Source organism: Nanorana parkeri, unplaced genomic scaffold (assembly GCF_000935625.1).
Source record: "Nanorana parkeri isolate BGI_ZX_2015 unplaced genomic scaffold, ASM93562v1 scaffold717, whole genome shotgun sequence".
Lineage (NCBI taxonomy): Eukaryota > Metazoa > Chordata > Amphibia > Anura > Dicroglossidae > Nanorana > Nanorana parkeri.
In genome coordinates, this window is record NW_017306985.1 from 149,236 (window position 1) to 173,736 (window position 24,501).

At 43.7% G+C, this 24,501-nt stretch overlaps 1 protein-coding gene across 1 annotated transcript in view; it reads right to left on the minus strand.

The window, feature by feature from the left end:
• Positions 1-13,302: 13,302 nt before the first annotated feature.
• SLC27A4 (solute carrier family 27 member 4) overlaps positions 13,303-24,501 on the minus strand; it is a 40,036-nt gene continuing 28,837 nt past the window's right edge. Inside the window, exons 7-13 of the mRNA XM_018564056.1 lie at positions 22,045-22,154; positions 21,750-21,959; positions 18,880-19,015; positions 17,537-17,674; positions 16,071-16,235; positions 15,799-15,945; positions 13,303-13,639 (exon numbers count right to left, since the gene is read on the minus strand). Coding sequence (XP_018419558.1) covers positions 13,482-13,639; positions 15,799-15,945; positions 16,071-16,235; positions 17,537-17,674; positions 18,880-19,015; positions 21,750-21,959; positions 22,045-22,154 — 1,064 coding nt within the window. The 3' untranslated portion in view covers positions 13,303-13,481. The remainder of the gene's footprint in view (positions 13,640-15,798; positions 15,946-16,070; positions 16,236-17,536; positions 17,675-18,879; positions 19,016-21,749; positions 21,960-22,044; positions 22,155-24,501) is intronic.

The following is a 24,501-nucleotide window of genomic DNA, read 5'->3' on the forward strand; positions in this document are numbered from 1 at the left end:
GCCAAATGTATAGCATGTTACACGGGCATTTAAGGCTGTAGACTACGTGGTCGTGGGAGCACGTAATAAATTGTCTGATGTGGTAGGTATTGTTAAGGTGGTCAGTAAATTCGATTTGCCCATGGGTAATAAACTGGCATGTGAGGCAGCGGGGCTTTCTGCATTGATGAGTGCCCACTCTATTGTCAAACTTTTGGTTTGGTGTATTGTAGGGTGCATCCTTATGGATCTTACTGGGGGCCATTTTGTTTTTGAGGTTTCGGGCCTTCCTAAAAGTGACCGATGGTTTGGCTGGGATATATGGACCCAATCTAGGATCTTCCTTTAAGATATGCCGATTTTTTCGGATAATATGCTGTATGGAGTTGGGACTATTATTATAGGTGGTGATGAACCTAACATTGGTTTCGGGCTCTGATTTTTTGAATCAAATATTTTTATTGATTTTAACATAACATGACATTTTTGCTACGACAGTGGGTACACGTGATTACAGCGTACAGCACGTGATGCAGGGGAGTACAGAATATATTGGGGAGGCACAGCTCTAGGGTTAAACAAAATGACAATTATTGCTGGTGTAACAGGTTCGCCCGTCGAGACGATCGAGGTAGTGATAGGGTCCACCCGAATACTAAGGGGCCCGGTAAACATACAGGTTTAAATAGGGGGAATTGTTCCCACGTAAGATCTGCATAACAGGACCGCCAATTGTGCTGTGAGAGAGCGTAATAAACCACTGCAAACATCAAGAAGGGCTGTTGGAGAGAGACAGATAAAGAGAAAGAAAGGAGAGAGAAAAGGGAGGATTGAGATGGGAAGGGAGAGGGGAGAGGGCTTACCGGGGTTGGTTCAGTCCTGGGCATGCCTGGAGGATGTTCATTGTTAAAGCGTAGTTTTTAAAGTGGTAGCAGACTACTATCAAATGACTGTGACTGGAGGGCTCTGATTTTTTATTGTTGTCGGGGAAATCCGACTCAAGATAGGTGGAGTAGGCGTCACAGATGAGTTTGTATGCTTTTTCTTTGAATTTTTTTGCAAGAAGTTGGCTCTGTGTGGTGAAGTCGGTGGTTTTTGAACAGTTACGTTTTAATCGGCAAAACTGGCTTTTAGGGATGTTCTTGAGCCATCTGGGATGATGGCAACTCTGGAAATGTACATATGAATTGCCACTAGTGGGTTTGACGTGGTTGTTCGTGATTATGTTGTGGCCGTCAGATGAAAGTTCGAGATCTAAAAAAACCAGCCTGTCCGGATTGCATGTATATGTGAAAGACAGACCTAATTTGTTGGAATTACAATGGGCGACGAAAGGGGGTATGGACTCGTTCGGACCATCCCAAATGATGACAATGTCGTCTATATAGCGGCCATAAAAGACCAGGTGGGAGGCGAACGGGTTATTGGTCCATATAGACTGGTCTTCCCAGAAACCCATGGTGAGGTTAGCGTAACTGGGTGCATAGTTGGCTCCCATGGCTGTGCCCTTGATTTGCAAGTAGAAATTGTCTAGGAAGGAAAAATAATTGTGTTCTAATGTGTAGGTGGTGCAGTCCACAATGAATTGTGCTTGTTTGTGGTGTAGGGTGGAGCATGTTGATAAATAGTACTGTAGTGCGTTGAGGCCAACCTCATGCGGAATGGATGTGTACAATGAGGCGATGTCGAGGGATAACAAGGAATAGGAGGAATTCCATTTGTAATTGGAGAGGATCTGTATTAAGTGGCCTGAGTCTTTGATGTAGGAGGGTAAATTAGTTACTAATGGTTGCAGGAAGTGATCTATATAAACAGAAAGACTACTAGTGAGACTGTTTGTGCTCGCGATAATAGGGCATCCGGGAGGAGGGTTGGGGTTTTTGTGAATTTTCGGTTAGGTGGTAAAAGTAGGGGGTGTGGGGGTGTTGTGGATATAGGAAGGCTCTTTCTTTTTTTGTCAGGATGGACTCCTTGGAGGCTGTTTCGAGAAGGTGGAAGAGCTCAGTTTTGTATGTGTCAAAAGGGTCTGATGGTAATGTGATGTATGTGGTCTGGTCCCCTAGGAACCTTTGGGCTTCGGTTAGATAGTCAAGACGAGACTGGACCACGATGCCTCCGCCTTTGTCTGCTTGTTTTATAATCAAGTTGTGATTTGTTGCGAGTTCCTGCAGGGCTCTGGTTTTCGGAGGGGCTGAGGTTGGGGTGATGTCGGGCGCCTTTGCACATAGAGAGGAGGTCTGAGTAGGTGATGTGGTAAAAGGTGTCTATATAGGAACCTTTGGAGTGTTGTGGGTAAAAAGTGGATTTTGGTCTAAATGTAGTATGGATGATGTCAGAGTCTTCTAGTGTGTCCTGCGAGAAGTTGTATGAGCAGTGTGGATCAGCTAAGTCTTGGAGAATCTCAAATGCTTCAAAATCTGTAACGTCTGTGAGGTCCGTCCAAGTGGGTGTGTTGGGAGGCTCTGTTTTGTGTGTAGTGGGTGGGAGGGTGTGTTTGGAGTTACCGTAATGTCTCTGGAGCGTTAATTTACGAGTGAATCTGTTGAGGTCTACAAACAGAGTGAATGGGTTGGGTTTAGCTGAGGGGGCAAAATTGAGGCCTTTTTGTAATAGTGATGTTTCATAAGGGCTTAAAGCGTGATTGGATAGATTGAATATTTTGATTGCAGAGGGTTCTAGATGATTCTTTTTCCTTTTTTGGGCATGTTTACCTGCTCTCGTCCCTCTTCTGGTGATTTTCTTTTTAATTTGGGTGGGTGTGGGTGGCCTACGTCTAAAAAAGTGGAATGCTCTTGAAGATGGAAAAGGATGTATGGCCTTGAAAATGCCACTTAGAACTATTCAATCACTTATTAAGAAGTGGAAGATTCGAGAATCTCGATACCAACCAAAAGGTCAGGTAGACCAAGAAAGATTGCAGCCACAACTGCCAGAAGAATTGATACAAAAGAAAAACCCACTGGTAACCTCTGAGAAATACAGCCTGCTTTGGAAAAAGACCGTGTGGTTGTTTCAAGGAGCACAATATGACAATACTTGAACATAAATGAGCTGCATGGTCAAGTTGCCAGAAAGAAAACTTTACTGCGCCAATGCCACAAAAAAGGCCGGTTACAATATGCATGATAACACCTTGACACACCTCACAGCTTCTGCCACACTGTAATTTGGAGCGATGAGACCAGAATAGGGCTTTATGGTCACAAACTATGTTTAGAGAGGGTCAACAAGGCCTACAGCGACAAGAATACCATCCCCACTGTGACGTAGGGTGGTGGCTCACTGATGTTTTGGGGGTATATGAGCTCTAAAGGCATGAGGGAATCTTGCAAAAATTGATGGCAAGATGAATGCAGCATGGTATCAGAAAATACTGTAGACAATTTGCATTCTTCTGCATGAAAGCTGTGCATGGGACGCTCTTAGACTTTCCATCATGACAATGACCCTAAGCACAAGGCCATGTTGACCCTCCTGTGGTTACAGCAGAAAAAGGTGAAGGTTCTGGAGTGGCCATCACAGTCTCCTGACCTTAATATCATCGAGCCACTCTGGGGAGATCTCAAAACGTGCAGTTCATGAAAGAGGACCAAAGACTTTGCATGACCTAGAGGCATTTTGCCAAGACGAATGGGCAGCTATACCACCTGCAAGAATTCGGAGCTCCATAGACAACTATTACAAAAAACTGCACGCTGTCATTGATGGTAAAGATGCAATACACAGTGTTAAGTACTAAGCGTATGCAGTCCTTTGAACAGGGGTCATTTCATTTATTTGTTGCCATGTTTTGTTTTATGATTGTGCCATTCTGTTATGACCTACAGTTCAATATGGATTTCATAAGAAAGAAAAGAAAAGTGTTTTGCCTGCTCACTCATGTTTTCTTTAAAATTGGTACGTATATTACCAATTCTCCAAGGGTATGCAAACTTTTGAGCCCAAATGTATATACAAAATAAATATACTGATCAATATACGACATGTGCATGGCAAAAAGATTCATTTCGTACCATACAAATGAAAACTAAAAACGTTATCATTCGTTTAGTCAATGAAACAAATTTTAATGCTGTTTCGGATTCGGAGGCAACGAGCCTCCAAATCCAAAACCGCACAATAAAAAACTGCAGAACGAGCAACGGCCAAGATGGTGGCGGGCATGGCGCGATCTGTAGACGTATTTTTGTATGCCCGAATATACTTTTCCTATATTCGGGCATATAATAAATTTGTTATTCCGGATTTGGATGAACCGATGAATCAAATGAATTTCGTTGATTTGCAGGTTCATCCGAAACCGAATGCACATGTATGTATGTATGTATGTATGTATGTATGTATGTATGTATGAGGAACGTCCCGATACCACTTTTTCAGGATCAAATACAAGTACTTCCCCTCATGTACTTGCCAATACCAATTACCGATACTTTTTTTTTTTTTTTTTTAAAGGCCAGGTGACTTTAAATTATCCATAGTACAACTGCATGTTATGTACTATGGATCATGATTTAATCTATTTAATAGGTTAAATCATGATCCTTAGTACATATACAGTACACTGCAGTAATAGAGATATAATTATCCCCTGCTAATATGAATAGGTTAAATCATGATCCATAGTACATATACAGCGCACACACGTACGTACATACATACACTATATTGCCAAAAGTATTGGGATACCCCTCCAAATCATTGGATTCAGGTATTCCCATCAGCTCCATGGCCACAGGTGTATAAAATCAAGCACCTAGGCATGCAGACTGCTTCTTTGTGAAAAAATGGGTCGCTCTCAGGAGCTCAGTGTATTCAAACGTGGTACGGGATAGGTGGTCCCCTGCACAACAAGTCCATCCGTGAAATTTCCTTGCTACCAAATATTCCACGGTCAACTGTTAGTGGTATTATTATAACAAAGTGGAAGCAACTGGGAACAACAGCAACTCAGCCACAAAGTGGTAGGCCACAAAATGACAGAGCGGGGTCAGCGTATGCTGAAGCACACAGAAGTCGCCAACTGTCTGCAGAGTCAATAGCTACAGACCTCCAAACTTCGTGTGGCCTTCAGATTGGAACAACAACAGTGAGTAGAGAGCTTCATGGAATGGGTTTCCATGGCCGAGCAGCTGCATCCAAGCCTTACATCACCAAGTGCAATGCAAAGCGTCGGATGCAGTGATGTAAAGCACGCCGCCACTGGAATCTAGAGAAGTGGAGACGTGTTCTCTGGAGTAACGAATCACGTTTCTGTCTGACAATCCGATGGACGTGTCTGGGTTTGGCGGTTGCCAAGAGAACGGTACTTGCCTGACTGCATTGTGCCAAGTGTAAAGTTTGGTGGAGGGGGCATTATGTTTTTCAGGAGTTGGGCTTGGCCCCTTAGTCCCATGAAGGGAACTCTAGACTTAAGGCATCAGCACACCAAAACATTTTGGACAATTTCATGATCCCAAGTTTGTGGGAACAGTTTGGGATTGCCCCCTTCCTGTTCCAACATGCACAAAGCAAGGTCCATAAAAGACATGGATGAGCGAGTTTGGGGTGGAGGAACTTGACCGTCCTGACCTCAACCCGATAGAACACCTTCGGGATGAATTAGAGCAGAGACTGCGAGCCAGGCCTTCTCGTCCAACATCAGTACCTGACCTCACAAATGCTCTTCTGGAAGAATGGTCAAACATTCCCATAGACACACTCCTAAACCTTGTGGACGCCTTCCCAGAAGAGTTGAAGCTGTTATAGCGGCCAACTCAATATTGAACCCTACGGACTAAGACTGGGATTCCATTAAAGTTCATGTGCGTGTACAGTAAAGGCAGACGTCCCAATACTTTTGGCAATATAGTGTGTGTGTGTGTGTGTGTTTAATTTTCCCATTAGTAATGTATCACCCCCAGGTCCAAAGTTATGAATGGGTGAGATATGGGAAAATAGTTTGTTGGCAGGGGTTATATACAGGTCATTTGCTCATAAGGCCAGGCCATCTTTGGGTATTAACTGAGGTCTGTCATGTGATTAGTGTTCTGGCTTACTTCGTTTTTTTGCGATATCCTGCCTGGTACTTCGGAGACTGTGGAATGTAAAGGATTTTCTTTTGAAGCCCCTTTAGTCAGAAAACACTTTTGTTTCATCGATATCTGATCTGATCATATCCAGAAGACGCATTGTTTAAGCAACTAAGAGGACAAGGAGTTCCCTAATTAGTATTGGGGTGCCCAGACCTCATTACCATCACAGTAACCACATTTAATGACCTACAAAACAGTAAATGCACAAAGTCTGCCCTTTGAACTTTTTAACCACTTGAAGACCAGGTGTTTACACCCCCTTCCTGGCCAGGCCATTTTTCAGTATTCAGCGCTGCGGTACTTTGACTGACATTTTATTCCGTCATGCAACGCTGTACCAAAATTAATTTTATACAATTTTTTGGGTACAGATAGAGCTTTCTTTTGGTGGTATTTATTAACAACTGGGGTTTTTATTTTTTTCTATATTTCAGAAAATTTAGAAAAAAAAAGTGTTTTTTTACATTAGGTTAGGAAACAATTATTATTACCCAATTTTTTGGTAAAATATAAAAGACGGGGTCACGTCGGGTAAATAGACACCAAACATGTCAAGCTTAAAAATTGCACGCACCCGTGAAATCGCAAAAAACTACAATACCCAAAATTGACCATAGGCGACGCTTTAAAAGCTTTTACCGCTCATCAGTTTAGTGTTATCAGTGATTGATGGCCCTAAAATTATCGCGTTCGCGGCGATATGTAACAAGTGCAGTGTAATGGGCGCAATCATCGTTTTCGCAGGTATGCGCACCTGACGCATGTTTGCATGTGTGTATGTATGGGTGGGGGCTTTTAAAAAAAAAAAAAATTTAATTCCTTTTTCTATGTGACTAATTTTATTTTGGAAACTTAAATTTTTTTTCCTATTTGTTTTTTTTCCCCCCACTTAACTTTATTGCTCTCACATAGGGGGCTAAGAAACCCCTCTATGTGATAGCAAAAGATGTGACAGGTCCTCTTTATGGAAACATCAAGGGTCTCTAAGACCCCTAATGTCACCTAGGACCCCCCTGAAGAAGCACAGATCTGCTTCATCAGCTTCTCTCCAGCGTCTGAAGCATGCGGAAGTGATGTAATATACATCACCAGGGCAGCCATCAGAAAATTTGGGGCCCCTCACACGGCTTTAGGCCGGGCCCCGCCCGCTGGATGCAGGGCTTAGTGACGTGCTGGACGCAGGGCTTAGTGACGCGCTGGACGCGGTGCTTAGTGACGCGCTGGACACAGGACCCACCTGAGAGTGACCCTGCAGAGCCCACCATAGATGCTGCACAGCCCATCTGAGACTGTCTATGGTGGGCTCTGAAGGAGTCTCCGGTGTGCTGGCCAGGGCTGCATCCCTCCCTCCTTTCCTAGCTCCTCTTACCTGCACACATGGCCTCGTCTGCCGCCGGACCGGCCAGAAGTGACGTCACTTCCGGCCAGTCCGACATCAGACGAGCAGCGTCGCTGATGGGGCCCTAGCTTGTCTCAGAGCCGCTGGAGCGGCAATGCTGGGGCCCTGCACTGCTAGGGCCAGGCCTCCACCTCCTCGCCCTTCACCGTCGGCCGATAGTCATGCAAGGGACCTGGGCGGGCCCCCCAGGCCCCTTACATGACTATCGGCCGTACTCCCCCTGATGGCTGCCAGACATCGGAGCATGCTCCTAATGAAATGACTGATGGTGTCCTGGGGTATCTCCTCCCAGATCTGGACCAGTGCATCACTGAGCTCCTGAACAGACTGAGGTATAACCTGGCGGCGGCGGACGGACAGAGACATAATGTCCCAGAAGTGTTCTATTGGATTCAGGTCATCAGCATGGGGGCCATTCAACGGTATCAATTCCTTTATCCTCAAGGAACTGGCTGCATACTCTCGCCACATGAGGCCGAGCATTGTCGTGCACCAGGAGGAACCCAGGACCCATTGCACCAGGCTAGGGTCTGACAATGGGTCCAAGGATTTCATCCCGAAAACTAATGGCAGTCAGGGTGCCATTGTTTAGTCTGTAGAGGTATGTGCATCCCTGCATGGATATGCCACCACAGACCGTCACTGACCCACCACCAAACCAGTCATGCTGAACAATGTTACAGGCAGTAGAACGTTCTCCACGGCTTCTCCAGACCCTTTCACGTCCGTCACATGTGCTCATGGTGAACCTGATCTCATCTGTGAAAAGCACAGGGTGCCAGTGGCAGACCTACCAACTCTGGTGTTCAATGCCAATCGACCTCTACGGTGCCAGGCAGTGAGCACAGGGCCCACTAGAGCAGGGCTCAAAATTTCAAGTCCTAAGCTACTAGCCAGGCAACTTGTACTGAATGGCAATTTTTTTACTGGGGTTCGAAAAGCAGATTTGGTCATCAGCGGAGTAGTACTGGCCCCTTACGGTCATAATTGCGGTGACTAGCATCACTCAAGCACAGAGAAATGCAACAGCACGCATAGTGTGAAAGGGCCCATAAGGAATAAAGCCCGCTGTCTTCTATCAAGCCTGTTGACTGACAATACATGACATGCTTGTGTTCTCCCCTGCTGCAAGCAAGCGCCGAGTGTTACAGCTTCCTGCCTACCAAGCCTGACTGACAATACCATAATCCTTGTGTTTTCCACTCCTGCAAGCAAGCTCCCAGTCTTATCAGCACGGTACAATAAAATACAGCCCGATTGGCTCACTCTGCAACACTTTACTCCCTTATTCTGAAGAAGCTTAAGAGACATTTCATGTGCTAGTTTTTGTTGTAGTTAAACTGTGTAAAAGTGTGACTATTTATATTTGGGTGAAGTATAATATAAATCTTCACCCAAAAAAAAGGTCACACATAATATGTTACCCGTTCCATACTGCAGTGCATTTTCTCAAAAACCACATGTGCTGAACAAAATCACATGAAGCATTTCCCATTGTACTCGCTTCCAAGTTAGGCGGCAAGTACAATGGAAAACACATATCTGACTCTGGGAAGAAAACAACAACAACAAAAACACCCACACATTTCATTTCAAACCCAACTCCAGGCAGATATAAAAGACAGAAATGAATGCAACTCTGTACACATTCTTACATCCCTAAATGTATTTCTTTTTTTATTGCAAACAGTGTAATTACCTGAATTTGACTTGGTATCAGTAGATGGTCCTGTAGATCTCGTATAGCAAAGCACAAAATGGAAGAGACAGACAAGCCAATCAGTTGTGCTGAAGTGTAAGAAGCCTGCTGAGAGGAGGATAGATGAGCTCATCAGTATGCTGCTTCTGCTTTCACTGTCCATTCACGTGATGGAGGATGGACAAGACCTGTAATTGTTATTGAACTACAGTAGAGAGGCATCTGGTCTCCTCCCCTATCAGACAGGCTGTGTGGTGTGGCAGAGCTGTGTAGATCCCAGAAGTCACTTTCTCATCCACTGGATCAGCATTGGTGGCCCACTTATTGTGTTTTCCTCAGTACAGGTTTGCTTTATTTGCCACCGAAAATTGCTCCTTTACACAAGTCTGGTAAGTAAATGGAAAAATGACCCTTTAAGCTGGCTCTGCCTCTAGATAGGCAGAGCCAGCTGTCAATCACACAGCTGGATGGATCTGGACAGTAATGTCGGGATCTGTCCCGGCTGCGGCGGTCTCAGTATACTACGAGCTACTGAGCTTTGGGTCACGGGAGAACGCTAGTTTGTGTCCTCCCGTGACCCATAAGAATACTATGGGGAAAAACACTTACCCCCATAGTTCTCCTTTAACCATTTACCAACCAGTTAACACTGCTTGGCCCCCAGCACACTGGCCAAGCAGTCACCAATTACAATCATGAGCTGGGGACAGGCTCCTGATGTGATCAGCTGCCACAGCAATCGCATGATTAGGAGCCAGTCCATGCCTCCCATCATTAAAAGGTACTTTTGAGTCCCATTCACCCAGATTCATTGCGATCCGTTTTTCAACAGATGCCAATAGAAAGTAACCCAACAAATGGACGGGTGTGGACCAGTTCACATCACTCCGTTCTGTTTAAGAAAAAAAAAAACGAGCCCCATTCACACCAGGGTGGCTGCAGATCAGTGTGGTTTCCACGCTAATTTCAAAAGGGAGGTTTTAGTAGTTTTTAACTGCGTGTCAAAAAAGCAATTAAAAACGCCAAAAACCACAATGATCAGTGCGGGTCCATTGAAAGCTGTATGGAAACCGCACTGATAAACGCAGCAAAAATAGTGTAGGGAGCAGTTAGGGCGGGGGGCGGTTCGGATCACGCTGAGCCGCGCAGTTGCATGACCAGTCCCCATAGCAATGTATGGGATCGTTCATGGCGGCCGAACTGCCCCAGTGTGAACGGGCTCTCAGACCCATCCATTTTTCAGTGTCCTTGTCTTAGCATCCCATAAAAAACAGATTGCAACACAATGGTTCGGAAGGTACAATTGCAAGTCAATGGATCCGTTGATTACCTTTTCATGTTGGTGTGAATGGGCCCTTAAAGGGCCAGCAGCAAGGGGGTAGAATTAAAAAATGAAAAAAAAAGTATGAGTGACCATGGCATCATATGACAAATCTAAAGGAGTGCTTTACTTATCTCTAGTGTTTACAAGACAAGTAAATTCCATTAAAAAAAAAAATCGAGCAGCCTTCAACGCGGAACAGATACAATTTGGACAATATGATAAATCTGTAAATGGAAAGAGATTCATGTGGTGACCTTTGGAAAACACACTTGATTTAAAATTAAATGATCAAATGGAGAAAAAAATGAGAAGCCGGTCATCACTAAATGAAAACAAAGGAACGTTTTGTTTTTTAACTTCCCTTTGCAAAAAGAGAGCTGATAATGTGCAGTGCGCCGTCTGCTCCTCTGCAGAAACGCTAGTGCCCGCCCCCTTCCATGATGTCATACAGTAGAAGTTAGATAAAGCAGAACAGACGCTTCCATTGCATCATGGGAGCAAAAATGTTTACTGCCTGGCCATGATATAAGAAGAGAAACGTCCAAACATATTCTTCATCTGAATTGTATAAACAGTAATGTGCTGTACGCACGTGCTTCTGTATGCCACAGAGAAAAGAGTGCCCAAAGCTGTTAAAGAATTTGCTTCGGACAACTATGTTGAAGCCTTTAATGCAAACTTTAGTTCTGGTATGGGAAGGATAAGCCCAGTTCTTAAATCAGACTGCCGATTGTTACTTTAAACATGCTGCTAATAAACCTTAACAGGATTTCTTCAAGCTTTAATTTGTGCCGAAGTTTACTGAAGCCTGCTAGCAGCTTGTTTAAAGTGACAGCATACCCAGTAACACACACTCGCCTGGTTACCGATCAAGCGCTAAGCATCATTCAGTCCACTTTCTGAGATCCCAGTGCATCAAGGCTCAGCCCTCCGACCTGGACTCACAGGAGTATACTGCAGAGATAATAACGTGGAGCAGCATCTAGGAATCACAGTTGGAAGAAGTGGATAAAGAGGACCTGTGATGTTACCAGACCAAAGACACCATGAAAAATTATGTACATTATTTAAGGGTGCTCCAAGGGGTCGGAGGGAATCCTGAGCCCGTCGTTGGGCTTTAAAGGCTTCAACAAAGCTGGCAGAACGCCCTCAACACAGAAAAGAATGTTACAATTTTAGATATGCCATTTTGGTTACATAATAAAGCCAATTTAGATGCAAATAGTAAATTTTTTTTAAATTGCAAATGATAAAAACATCAGTCATATGTCAGAAGAGCCATTAAATGGGAAGAGTCTGATCTAGGACTTATCGCCTGCTGAGAACACATTGCCACTTGATAGCGATGTAGAAACCGACATTAGGACAGTTAAAGCAGAACTCCCTGCAAACAAATAACACAGTTAAAATACATATATGTAAACTGTTTTGCCTGCCGATGAATCTGCCACCCTGCTTCATATACACCAACCAATCCACAATTTCCTGGTTCAGCTTTACAGTTCCTCATGTCCACTCTCCACCACTCAATGGACAATGAACTGGCGCCATTACACTGCTTACTCTTTCTAAAAATTAGTAGATGGGTATAGCATAGAACCAGGAAAGAGACCAGTCACCTTACTGGCTACACATGGTGGCAGTTGTGTGTGAATTACAAAACTAGCTGAACTTAAACTACGAACCCTTGGGCAGGTACAAACGTTCAATTATGTAAATTTTAACATCGTATTTAGACCTTTAACATTTTTTTTTTTTTAGAATTAAAATGTCAGTCCAATTCACATCAACCAACAGTCACCCAGACACAGACTTTGCCCACCTCATCCTGCACTTGGAGAACATGGCATCCTTTACTAACTGCAGGGTGAGCTGGAAGAACGCAAATATTGCACCATCCCAGCAGAAGCAGTTAACATAAATCACCCCTGCTTCAAGGAATGGTACCCAAACATGCTTACAGTCTAACACTACAGAGTCCATCTGTAATTTTGTTTTTCAAGCCACAGCTATCCTTCAAAATGGTCCTGTTATGTAGCATACACATATTACATGATGATGTGTCAGTATACTAACAGGGATTATTGGGAGGTGAAAAGGGGGGTAAAGAGCCTTCTCCCAAGCAGCATTGTACTTCTTCCCATAGCAGTATGCCCACACCCAATGAATAATCACCATATCTGCTGCTCCCCGCACACTTCTTTGCCATAGGCAACAGATTCTACGTTATAGTCCATCTACACCTTAGTCACTGTGCGTTATTGCCAGTAGTTGGACTGGCAGGAAATTATGATTGGTGATGAAGAAATATGAATGGAGGCTAGCATGCAGCAGCATACATTACTCAAACCCACAACTCTCCCTTTCCCATTGATGCACATAGAACACAGTACAGTTGACGCACTATGAAGATGATAAAGTCATGAATTGATAAATATTAGCTAGGAATTGTTCTCCTTTTGGTCCATTAATATGTTCGAGTTCCCAGCTTTAGTGAAAGCTGAACTTCCCTACAAGTGATGTAGATGTGCTACATATTAAAAGGTACCCCCTTTTTTGTTTTCAAGAATAGCGTCAGTATGGCATGCTCAGTTCCCTCCTTAGGTCTAAGGTAAGCTCTGAACCCAGTGACAATCATGCATGTGGTTTCCCATTCGTGACTGCTCATGTGAAAGGAATGCAGAACCGGTCTCATCCAAGCCAAGGCGATGGAGAGCTTCAGAGATAAGAAGAAACGAGTTTGAGGATTACTAAAATTTCTTTTTTCCTGGTAGACTAAAAAATAAATTAGCAACAAAAAAAAAAAAAAACCTGTCCCCTTTTTTTTTTTAACAGTAGGGTGTACACCCAGCTTCCCTGGCGAGTCACGTTTGATATCCCAGTTTGTATTTGAGCTGTAATACTTTGGTGTGTGAGTAGAAGAAGCTCCTTTGATGAAGTCAGGTCAGTCATCTGAGGGTGACCTTACAACTTGCGTCACATAACCAGCACTGCAGAGAAGAGACACTACAGCTTCAACTTTCCAGACTGGATTCTTTCATACACCTCATGGTCCAATGGGATGTACTTTCCTTGCAGTGAATCCAAAACATACAAGGCATCTTTTACCACGTTGGGGTCAAAGCCTTCTTTCCTCATGTCTGTCTTTTGGAATTTATAAGTCCCTGTTTGGATGAAAAACATGGGTTGGTGCTGCAAATATCCATGCAAAACATATCCAATAATATCCCCCCCAAAAAAATTTAAAGTGGAAGTTCACAACAAAATTATATAGGTTGCACACGGTGGGCTGAATCAAACCCTGGCTTCTTAGATGTCTTGGACACTCCAAGAGCAAGATCTCCTTGCCATAACTACTCACTTTGTTCCTGTCCACCTGGCAATTTGGGGTGTTCCTGCTCACCTTTAGTGTTCCAGCTATTCCAGTTACATTCTTTACAATATAAAATAATCTAGCAGAGAGAGTGGGAACCCCTAATAATGGACAGACACGGTATGCAGATTGAAAAGCAGTGCAGAGATCTCACCAACAGAGCCCCCAAGAGATAGAAGAAACGGTCAGGTTGTTTAACTTTCCAACATCTACCAAACACTGAAGTATCAGTTTTGAGTGGACTGACCTTTTAAGGTTTCCAGATTGCTTAATGATTGTGCAAATAGAGTCACTCCAACAATATTATGAAGGGATATGTGTAGCAACTAAAAAAAAAAAAAACCTAACATTATACAACTAAGGAAGTCCTGCTATGTGTAGACTGGAGAACTGAACTGCCCGCTGGCCTATTATACCTTTTAAAGACCACGCCTAAATTCTGTCTACCTGGCCATGACAAAGGTTTACAGAAACCAGAACCCTGCGAGACACACTCACATGATTTTATAAGGCTATGTCAGTATGCTCAACCTATATGAAACAGATCTATTCTCTATACGAGAAAGGAATACTACTAGTAGCATCTTCATCTTGGATTAAAGCCCGCTTCTATCCAAGTAGGACAGGGAACAATTAAACCCTTTCATGACTAGACGTCAATGAAACCTGGATGCTGCTCAGAACATATTTAGCCCTTTTAGTATTTTTATCATTTAATACAGAAGTGGGAAAGGTTTCCCTGTCAAGTTTTACTGCTATCCAGGGCTTCGTAAAGATCTAAAGCAGAGCTGTGTCCTCCAAATAACCAAAACAAAATGTTTTTATTATTATTACTAGGGATGCACCGATACCGGTATTTTGGTACCGAGTACGAGTACCGATAATTTTTTTTCGGTACTCGCCAATACCAATTACCGAGTAACGGAAGTCCCATTCAGGAAGCCAGGTGGCGTGTAATGACTCGCCACCTGGCTTCCTGATTAGCCGGGAAGCGTGTAAAGAGTCGCCACCCGGCTTCACGATTAACAAGAAAGTCCCCTCTTACCTTAGTATGTGCAGCCTGTCACCCCCGGGGCCTCTCCAGCGAGAACCCGGCCTTCGTCCAGTACCCAGCCGTAGCCGTCTGGCCAGCCAATCAGGAAGCCGGGCACCGTGTAATGACGGGACGCCCCGCGTCCTGATTGGCTGGGAAGTCGGCTCCATGCTCTCTCATCACAAGTGGCGAGAGCATGGAGCCGCTTCCCGGTCAATCGCGAAACCGGTAATGACGCGCTGCCCGGCTTCCTGATACCGGAAGTACCCGTGCTAGGCATCGGAGCATTTGGGCGAGTACGAGTAATACTCGGAATCGGCACCGATATCGATACTAGTATCGGTGCATCCCTAATTATTACTGTAACTGCATCTGGCAATCACAGTATTAAGCAAAGGCACATTGCAATCTTTACGCTGCAGGCTGAAGGTTAATAATTTTTGGCCATCAGATTCCGCCCAGTCTGAAAGCTAGAAGCATGCAACCGGTCATAAAATTAGGAATGTAGATTAATAATCCCTCAATCCAATTGGGACTGCAGTGAAGCTTTAACATTATCCTAGGAAGAAAATGTTGGGGCTGTGTTCCCTGCTACAAAGCTTCTTAACCTTCCAAACCAACATGTTTGCCAACTCAAATTACAGTTCTCTTTAGAGGATTATTATTATTATTACATAGTACTTATATAGCGCCAACAGTTTGCGCAGCGCTTTACAATATAAGGAAGACATTACAGTTACAATACAATTCAAGACAAGATGGTAAGGAGGGCCCTGCCCCTGAGGGCTTACAATCTAAAAGAGGAGGGGGAAATGATACATGAGGTAGCTGTGGGAATGAATTATGTGAGAATGTGAAGGTTCAGTGGTTAGGTTGAGGTGGGATAGGCAGGTCTCTCAGAACTTATCAGCTCTTACCAGTTTTGTTAACCTCTGGCAACAGTCTGAGAAAGACTGGGTGTGCGTATCCAGGCAGTGACTTTTTAAGGTCTTGGATGAACTTTTGTAGGTCAGATTTATGGTCAGGGTCAGCAACCGCCGCCATTCCGGCTCTCCCCTCCGTTCCTAGAGGAGACAAGGAGTTCAAGAAAGATTTTGTTCAGTACAATGGACAGGGCAGTGTGCACATATTTAGTTTTATAAATATAGGTCATGTAGTCAGGCTTGAAGAAAGGTAAGCCCACTCTTACCTGGCACCTCTACTCCATATACCACCACATCAGCTTGCCCAAGAAGTCTGCTAAGTAATCCTTCTACCTCTGTGGTTGACACATTCTCTCCTTTCCATCGGAATGTGTCTCCTGTTCGATCCCGGAAATACATGTAACCGTATTCATCCATCACTAGCACATCACCTGTGGCAGGGCAGATACATTTGAGTTTAGTATTACCTGAAGAAGCTCAGGGAAATATATGGAGCTCCACTCAAGAGCTTAAGCAGGACATCAGGTCCAACTAACCCTCTAAGGAGAGTCAGGAAAAAAAAAAAAAACTATTACCACCATAGAATACGTATTATATGAACACCATAGTATACTATTGAATTAAAGTCTATGTCTGGCTAATAATAATTTTTTAAAAATACAGTACATCTCTGCAGTACAGTAATACCTTGGTTTACAAGTAACTTGGTTTGAGAGTGTTTTGCAAGACAAGCAAACATTTCTGAAAAAAATTTGCCTTGATATACAAGCAATGTCTTGCAATAAGAGCAAAACTTTATAGAAAAGCACCACCGAATAAGGCTGAAGCAGTGCGAGCGATGAGTCTGTTTAACGACAACGCAATGTCACATTGGACAGATTCCTTGTTAAGATTTCACGAAATGAAAAAGATTCCATTGAGTCAAGAGATAGCAGTGATTCTGTTAGTGATAGTGAAAGTCGTCCTACACAATAATCCTCCTCTCTCTTGTCCCTCTCACACCAGCCATGAAGGTACCGGTAATTGGTTTATTTTTCTTTATATTTTGTACAGTATTATATTACAGTACAGTATTTTAATCATTTTTATATGAATATTTTTGGGTTGTGGAATGAATCATCTGAATTTCCATTATTTCCTATGGGGAAATTCGCTTTGATATACAAGCGCTTTGGATTACAAGCATGCTTCCGGAACGAATTATGCTCGTAAACCAAGGTATTACTGTACATGATATTTCCCCATATGTGTTAAACTTTCAGTACAGCAAAATACCTGCCGATTGGCCAGAAATCTAACTTCCTGTTTAAGCCAGCAATGCTGTTTTTGCTGCACTGAAATACCCAGGCAAAGTTCTTAGTTCTGAGCTCTCCTATGTTTGACTACAAAAAAAAATAACCCACTTCCCTCCTCTACATAATAGAAGCGGGAGGTGTTCTGAAGTCAACAAGAGGATAACTTAGAATACTGCTACTGCTTGGGATTTCAGTGCAACAGAGGCCCTGTATTGTCAGCCCAAGAGGTTAAGAGCTTGCTGGATTTCTACTATAATCAACAGGTATTTTTCTGTACTTGCACAATTTTAAAGAGACAAAACATGGTGAAATGTGCATGTATTGCAGATATACCAAATATTTATTCTTTAGACATACACTCTCCCTGTGGTGGCCTACTGACACAGAGAACAAAAAGGTTTTTTTGTTTTTTTTCCAGATTCCACACTGAACCTTACCAGAAAGATATGCCATGTCGCCTTGTCTGAAAACATTTTGGGCTATTTTCTTGCTGGTCGCCGACTCATTTACATAGCCGTCAAATCTTCGCAGTGGGTCTGACTGGATAATACGTCCAACAAGCTGTCCAGGCTCTCCTATGAGAAAGAAAGATGGATATGTAGGCCAAATCTCACTTTGAGAAAATCAAACCTAAAAATGGTTGTCATTACTTGAGGTATCTATAGACATAAAAGACCCAGCTTTGCCATTACAGGAAGGAAGCAACATTTAAACATTTTGTCGGTCTTAGAAAAAAAAAAAAAAAATCACATAATTTTCTAATAAAAGCTAACCTTTGGAGTCAATCATCTGTTTTCTGTTTCGGGGCTGCCGTCAGTCAAAGAGAAAAAAAAAAAAAAGAATAGGAATGCATAGCTAGATTGCTATTGGCTATTTCACCCGCCCACTGCTGCTTTCAATCAGCAGAGGTGGACCTGAAGTTCTCCATCAGGTCCTCGTCTAGTGATTGACAGCAGTAGAGGGCAGGTGCAATCGCCAGCTTGCTATGGGATATTGCAAATTGAAATAACCAATAGCAATCTAGCTATTAATTTCTATGCTGGGTTTTTTTTCTTATTCCCACGGCAGCAGCTGTCGGAATACTAAAAAACAAAACAAAAAAACAGCAGGATAGCAAAGAAGCTATTTGCTACTTCCCTGAAATTTCTTTTTTCAGGTTGGGATCCCTGTTGTAGTCCGGCGACCTCCTCAGCCCATGCTGGAGCTTTGCAGCTGCCTAATTTGTGAGTACACACAGCCCAAGACTGGCATCGAAGGAAAGATCCCAGAAGGAGAGGCCAGGCGAGTGCTCTGTACCCTGGGGGGGAGTGGACACAGAGGTGGTGGGAGAGGAAAAGGGTTACACAGTAGCAGTGGAAGAGCCAGATGGGGGGGCAGTGGACACAGAGGTGGCAGTGGGAGAGGAGAGAGATGGGCACAGATAGAGATGGGCACAGTGGCAGTGGAAGAGCCAGAGGGGGAGGCTTATTTTCTGCCAGTGCCCCTCCCCCTTGACTAGACTCTGGATCCGCCCCTGGTCACATCACTACACTGCTCTCATCCTCTGCACTGACATCACATCCCTACACTGGTCTCTGATCCCTTGCACTGGCATCACATCCCTTCACTGCTCTCTGATCCCCTACACCGACGTGTATCTAAAGAGCATAGAGGAGGCATGACAGGTAAAACTATTGAAATAAATCTATTTAAAACAGTACACTTTAGCCGTTTGCCTGGAGAACCTTTTATTTTCTTAATGTTTAAAGAAAAAAAAAAAAAAGAAGAAGGCTGGACTTACCTGGCTGGCAAGGAATACAGAGACCTTCAGAAGTGCGGATAAGCTCCATTGTGTCTTCATTTACCTTCATCAACCGAATTGGATAAACAAAAGGCAGGATACGGCTGTTAAATCCACAATCAAGCGTTTGCGATAACTTGCAATTAGTCTATAACAGCGCTGTGCAGGAATTTTGGTCCACTCATCTTTGCAGAATTGTTGTAATTCAGCCACATTGGAAGGTTTTTCGAGCATGAATCGCCTTTTTAAGGTCATGCCACAGCATCTCAATAGGATTCAGGTCAGGACTTTGACTAGGCCACTCCAAAGTCTTCATTTTGTTTTTCTTCTGCCATTCAGAGGTGGACTTGCTGGTGTATTTTGGATCATTGTCCTGCTGCAGAACCCAAGTTCGCTTCAGCTTGAGGTCACGGACAGATGGCCGCACATTATCCTTCAGGATTTTTTGGTAGACAGCAGAATTCATGGTTCCATTTATCACAGCAAGTCTTCCAGGTCCTGAAGCAGCAAAACAGCCCCAGACCATCACACTACCACCACCATACTGTTGGTACTATGTTCTTTTTCTGAAATGCGGTGTTACTCTTACGCCAGATGTAATGGAACACACCTTCCAAAAAGTTCAACTTTTGTCTCGTCAGTCCACAGAGTATTTTCCCAAAAGTCTTGGGGATCATCAAGATGTTTTCTGGCATAACAGAGACAAGCTTTTATGTTCTTTTTGCTCAGCAGCAGTTTTCGCCATTTTGCCCAGTCTCTTTCTTATGGTGGAGTCATGAACACTGACCTGAACGGAGGCCTGCAGTTCTTTGAATGTTGTTGTGGGGTCTTTTGTGGCCTCTTGGATGAGTTGTCGCTGCGCTCTTGGGGTCATTTTGGTTGGCCGCCCACTCCTGGGAAGGTTCACCACTGTTCCATGTTTTTATCATTTGTGGATAACGGCTCTGTGGTTCGCTGGAGTCCCAAAGCTTTAGAAATGGCTTTATAACCTTTTCCAGACCTATAGATCTCAATTACTTTCTTTCTCATTTGTTCCTGGATTTCTTTGGATCTTGGCATGATGTGTAGCTTTTGAGGATCTTTTGGTCTACTTCACTTTGTCAGTCAAGTCTTATTTAAGTGATTTCTTGATTGCAAACAGGTGGGGGGGGCATGGCAAACACTTTTTCACACAGGGCAATGTGGGTTTGGATTTTGTTTTCCCTTAATAAAACCTTCCTTTAAAAACTGCATGGTGTGTTTACTTGTGTTATCTTTGACTAATATTAAAATTTGTTTGATGATCTGAAACTGAAAACTGAAAGTGTGACAAACGTGCAAAACAATGAAAAATCAGGAAGGGGGGGCCAACATTTTTTCACACAACTGTATTACAGGTGTACTGTTTAGAGCATTAGCAACGCCATCTGAACACCTGGCTTAACATTGTGATAGTGATTGACACTAGCCTTAGCTGTGTGGACCCTCCTATAACCTCTCCCAAGAATCCTCAGTTTTTCACTATTCAATAGAGGATATAGCGGGGTGGGTGCTGCTGTGTCCTGTACTGTACTTCAAGAAGCGGACTTTAATGGCAAGTCAAATTGGTATTTTCTTCAATCGTACAATACAGGACACTGGCAGATTCATAAATGACTGGGATGTACAAATGCAAAAGAACAGAGCAACACACCAAAATAACTGCCAACAGGCCCACATAACAGAAAACAGGAGGGAAATCCTAACTTCAGATAGCACCCTGTAGCACCTTACGGCCAAAGCTAGCATCAGCAGCTGCCCTAACACCAACCTGGTAAAACTTTGAGAACATATGAACAAAAAGAGCAGATGGCAGTCTTACAAATCTGCAGAGCATATGCCTGATGCCAGAAAGCCCAAGAGGCATGGACGGTACTGACAGATGTAGAAGGGTGTGCCTTTACAGGAAAAGGCAAAGCTATACCCGTTAGAAGAATAGGCATACACAATGACCCATCGAATGCACTGAGAAATGGAAAAATTAGATGCAGGGAGCCCCCTGAAACTACCTTTCGGAAGGAAAAAAAAGAAGGTGATCGGACTGCCTGAAAGAACCTGTAGCCGAGAGGTAAACTCAGACGGCCTGCATCATATCCAAGAAATGAACCATATCCAAGAACCTCCTCAAGATGCTTCAGAGCACGAAAAAAGAAAGGACAAAGTCCTGGTTAAGATGAAATGAGGACAACACCTTAGGGAGTTGCACAACACCTTAGGGAGAAAGAATCACTAGGGCTAAGAGCAACCTTATCCTTGTGAAGGACACTTCCCTGCACGAAAGTGCCACCAACTCTGTGCAAGTGATCGCAACAAGGAAGATCACCTTGCTCGAAAGATCCATCCATATACTGTGTGTGTACACACACACACTGAAGAGATGAAAGCAACAGACTGAGATCCCACGACATCACCAGTGGGTGTCCAGGAGGAGCTACATGGCGACTCCAGTACAAAGGCCTTTACCAAGGAATGAAAGACCAACAGCTGCTGAATAAAAAATAAAAAAAAAGTACTCCACCTCGATCCTCCGAAGCAGATTAGGATGGATATTCAAGGAAGGAAAGGCGTAGATCTGATCCCACGGAGTCATTAGAGCATCTTCCATCTAGCAGGGTCCAGGTATAGTACACTGGGTAGAAAGGAGTCATCCATTACCAAAGCACACTGGCAAAAGTACTGAGTATTTATGGGAGTGGGAGGGGTTGTTTGAGGGTAATCTCAGCTGTGGCCAATGTCCGATCACCTAGTGCTACCTGCATATTACCCAGTGGTCTCCGAATCAGCCTGTGTCCTGTACGAACAAGAAATCCCATTGCCACAACAAGACATCTCAACATTCATAACACACTCACATTGTTGTCAAAGTTACCCAGGCTGCAATTACACTCTGTGGCTCCATAAAATTCTGCAATCTGAGGGACTCTGAACCGTGTCATAAATTCCTTCCAGATGGCAGGGCGAAGTCCATTGCCCAACGCCATGCGAACATGATGCTGTGCCTCTGCGTCCCGTACTGGCTGGTTCAAGAGGTACCGGCAAATCTCGCCAATATATTGGACAATCTGAAAGGATGAAAATAGGACATGTCAGCATGTGACAAAAAGGTGGTGGTAATGACACACTTTTTTTTATATAAAGGTTCCTTACTGTGCAGTTGTATTTAACACAATCATCCCAAAACCGTGATGCTGAGAATTTCTTCTTGATAACAACGGTCAGTCCGAGGATGATACACTGGCCTATTCCTACAATGTTCCCTTAAGAACGAAAATTGATAATTACTTACAGCAACAAAAAAGGTACTGCACAACAAATAAACATTTCAAAGTTCAAAAAGAGTCCTTCAACCCTATTCTTGTTAGCTCATCCCGTCATGGACCTGCCGTCTGGAGTGACATTACTACACAGATTGCGCTCACAGTACTCCCGGACTAAGTGGTGTGCACATCAATAATTACATGAGCACAGCTTAATCCAAGAGGAAGGACCACCTGCCACCAAAGAATGAGCCTGTGATGTCACTGGACTGGTCAGAAGACTTCAAGATGGAAGGCCTATATAAAAGCAGTAAAAAAAATTTAAAAAAATAAAAACCGAACCAACATTAGATGAAATTCAGATTTCAAGTGGACCTATGCTCAAAAAGTTCAGATCTATTGTCTTATAGGGAATATCTACAATTGATAACTGTGGCAAAGTAGTACATGAAACATCTACTCTTTGCTTTAAAATCCTCCTGAGAATTTGCAATGTACACTATATTGCCAAAAGTATTGGGACGCCCCTCCAAATCATTGGATTCAGGTGTTCCAATCACGCACCTCGGCATGCAGACTCTTCTACAAACATTTGTGAAAGAATGGGTCATTCTCAGGAGCTCAGTGACTACAAGTGTGGTACCGTGATAGGTTGCCACCTGAGCAATAAGTCCATCTGTGAAACTTCCTTCCTACTAAATATTCCACGATCACCTGTTAGTGGTATTATAAAAAAGTGGAAACAACTGGGAACAACAGCAACTCAGCCACGAAGGGGTAGAAGTCGCCAACTGTCTGCAAAGTCAATAGCTACAGACCTCCAAACTTCGTGTGGCCTTCAGAATGGTACAACAGCAGTGTGTAGAGAGCTTCATGGAATGGGTTTCCATGGCCGAGCAGCTCCATCCAAGCCTTACATCACCAAGTGCAATGCAAAGCGTCGGATGCAGTGGTGTAAAGCACGCCACCACTGGACTCTAGAGAGGTGAAGATGTGTTCTCTGGAGTGACGAATCACGCTTCTCCGTCTGGCAATCCGATGGACGTGTCTGGGCTTGGCGGTTGTCACTTCCCTGACATTGTGCCAAGTGTAAAGTTTGATGGGGGGATTATGCTGTGGGGTTGTTTTTCAGGGGTTGGGCTTGGCCCCTTAGTTCCAGTGAAGGGAACTCTTAAGGCATCAGCATACCAAGACATTTTGGACAATTTCATGGTCCCAACTTTGTGGGAACAGTTTGGGGATGGCCCCTTCCTGTTCCAACATGACTGCACACCAGTGCACAAAGCAAGGTCCATAAAGACATGGATGAGCGAGTTTGGGGTGGAGGAACTTGACCGGCCTGCACAGAGTCCTGACCTCAACCCGATAGAACACCTTTGGGATGAATTAGAGCAGAGACTGCGAGCCCGGCCTTCTCGTCCTACATCAGTACCTGACCTCACAAATGCGCTTCTGGAAGAATGGTCAAACATTCCCATAGACACACGACTAAACCGGTTGGACAACCTTCCCCAAAGAGTTGAAGCTGTTATAGCTGCAAAGGGTGAACAACTCAATATTGAACCCTACAGAGTAAGACTGGGATACCATTAAAGTTCATGTGCGTGTAAAGGCAGGTGTCTCAAAACTTTTGGCAATATAGTGTATTTCCTATCCTGGGACAGGAACTAGCCTAGGAACTTCTGTTCCTAGAACCTAGGTATTAAAACATTAAACCAAATAAAATCCTTAGGATGTCCTTAACAAAATAACAATGTAAAATAGGTAAAATCCAGGTAGATAAGTTATTATAAAGATAACGGGCACTCATACGGAAGCTACTAAATTTGTTCTGGGAAATAAGGCTTAAACGACCCCTGTTCATAACTGGGTTAAAAAGCATAATGGATAAAGCCATGTTGCCCATTTTATGGAATTTTTCTTTTAAATTCTCTGACATAAACCTAAAACTACAGCTAGAATAGAATTGGCTGCTATAGGTAACAGACAATCCCTTTCATTTCTTTTACACATCAGTTTTTATGCTGGGAGCCAAGAAATATAAAAAAGGAATCTAAGGCCTTGTTCACACCAAATGCAGACCAGATCCGGTCAGGTTTCTGCACACGCAGTGTAGTGGGTTGTGCCGCGTTTTTGATGCGTTTAGGGCCGGTTTTATGTTTAAGTTTAACATGGACTTTCAGGCACTTGCATGCGTTTGTGATGCGTTCCAGACCAGATCCAGAGCAGGTAAAATAGGGCTTGCCGCATTTTTTTCATCTGGTCTGCATCCGCACGCTGCGATGTGAACTGGAGGTCAAAATACCATAGGAATACATTTGACGCAGTTTTGATCCGGTCTGCACCT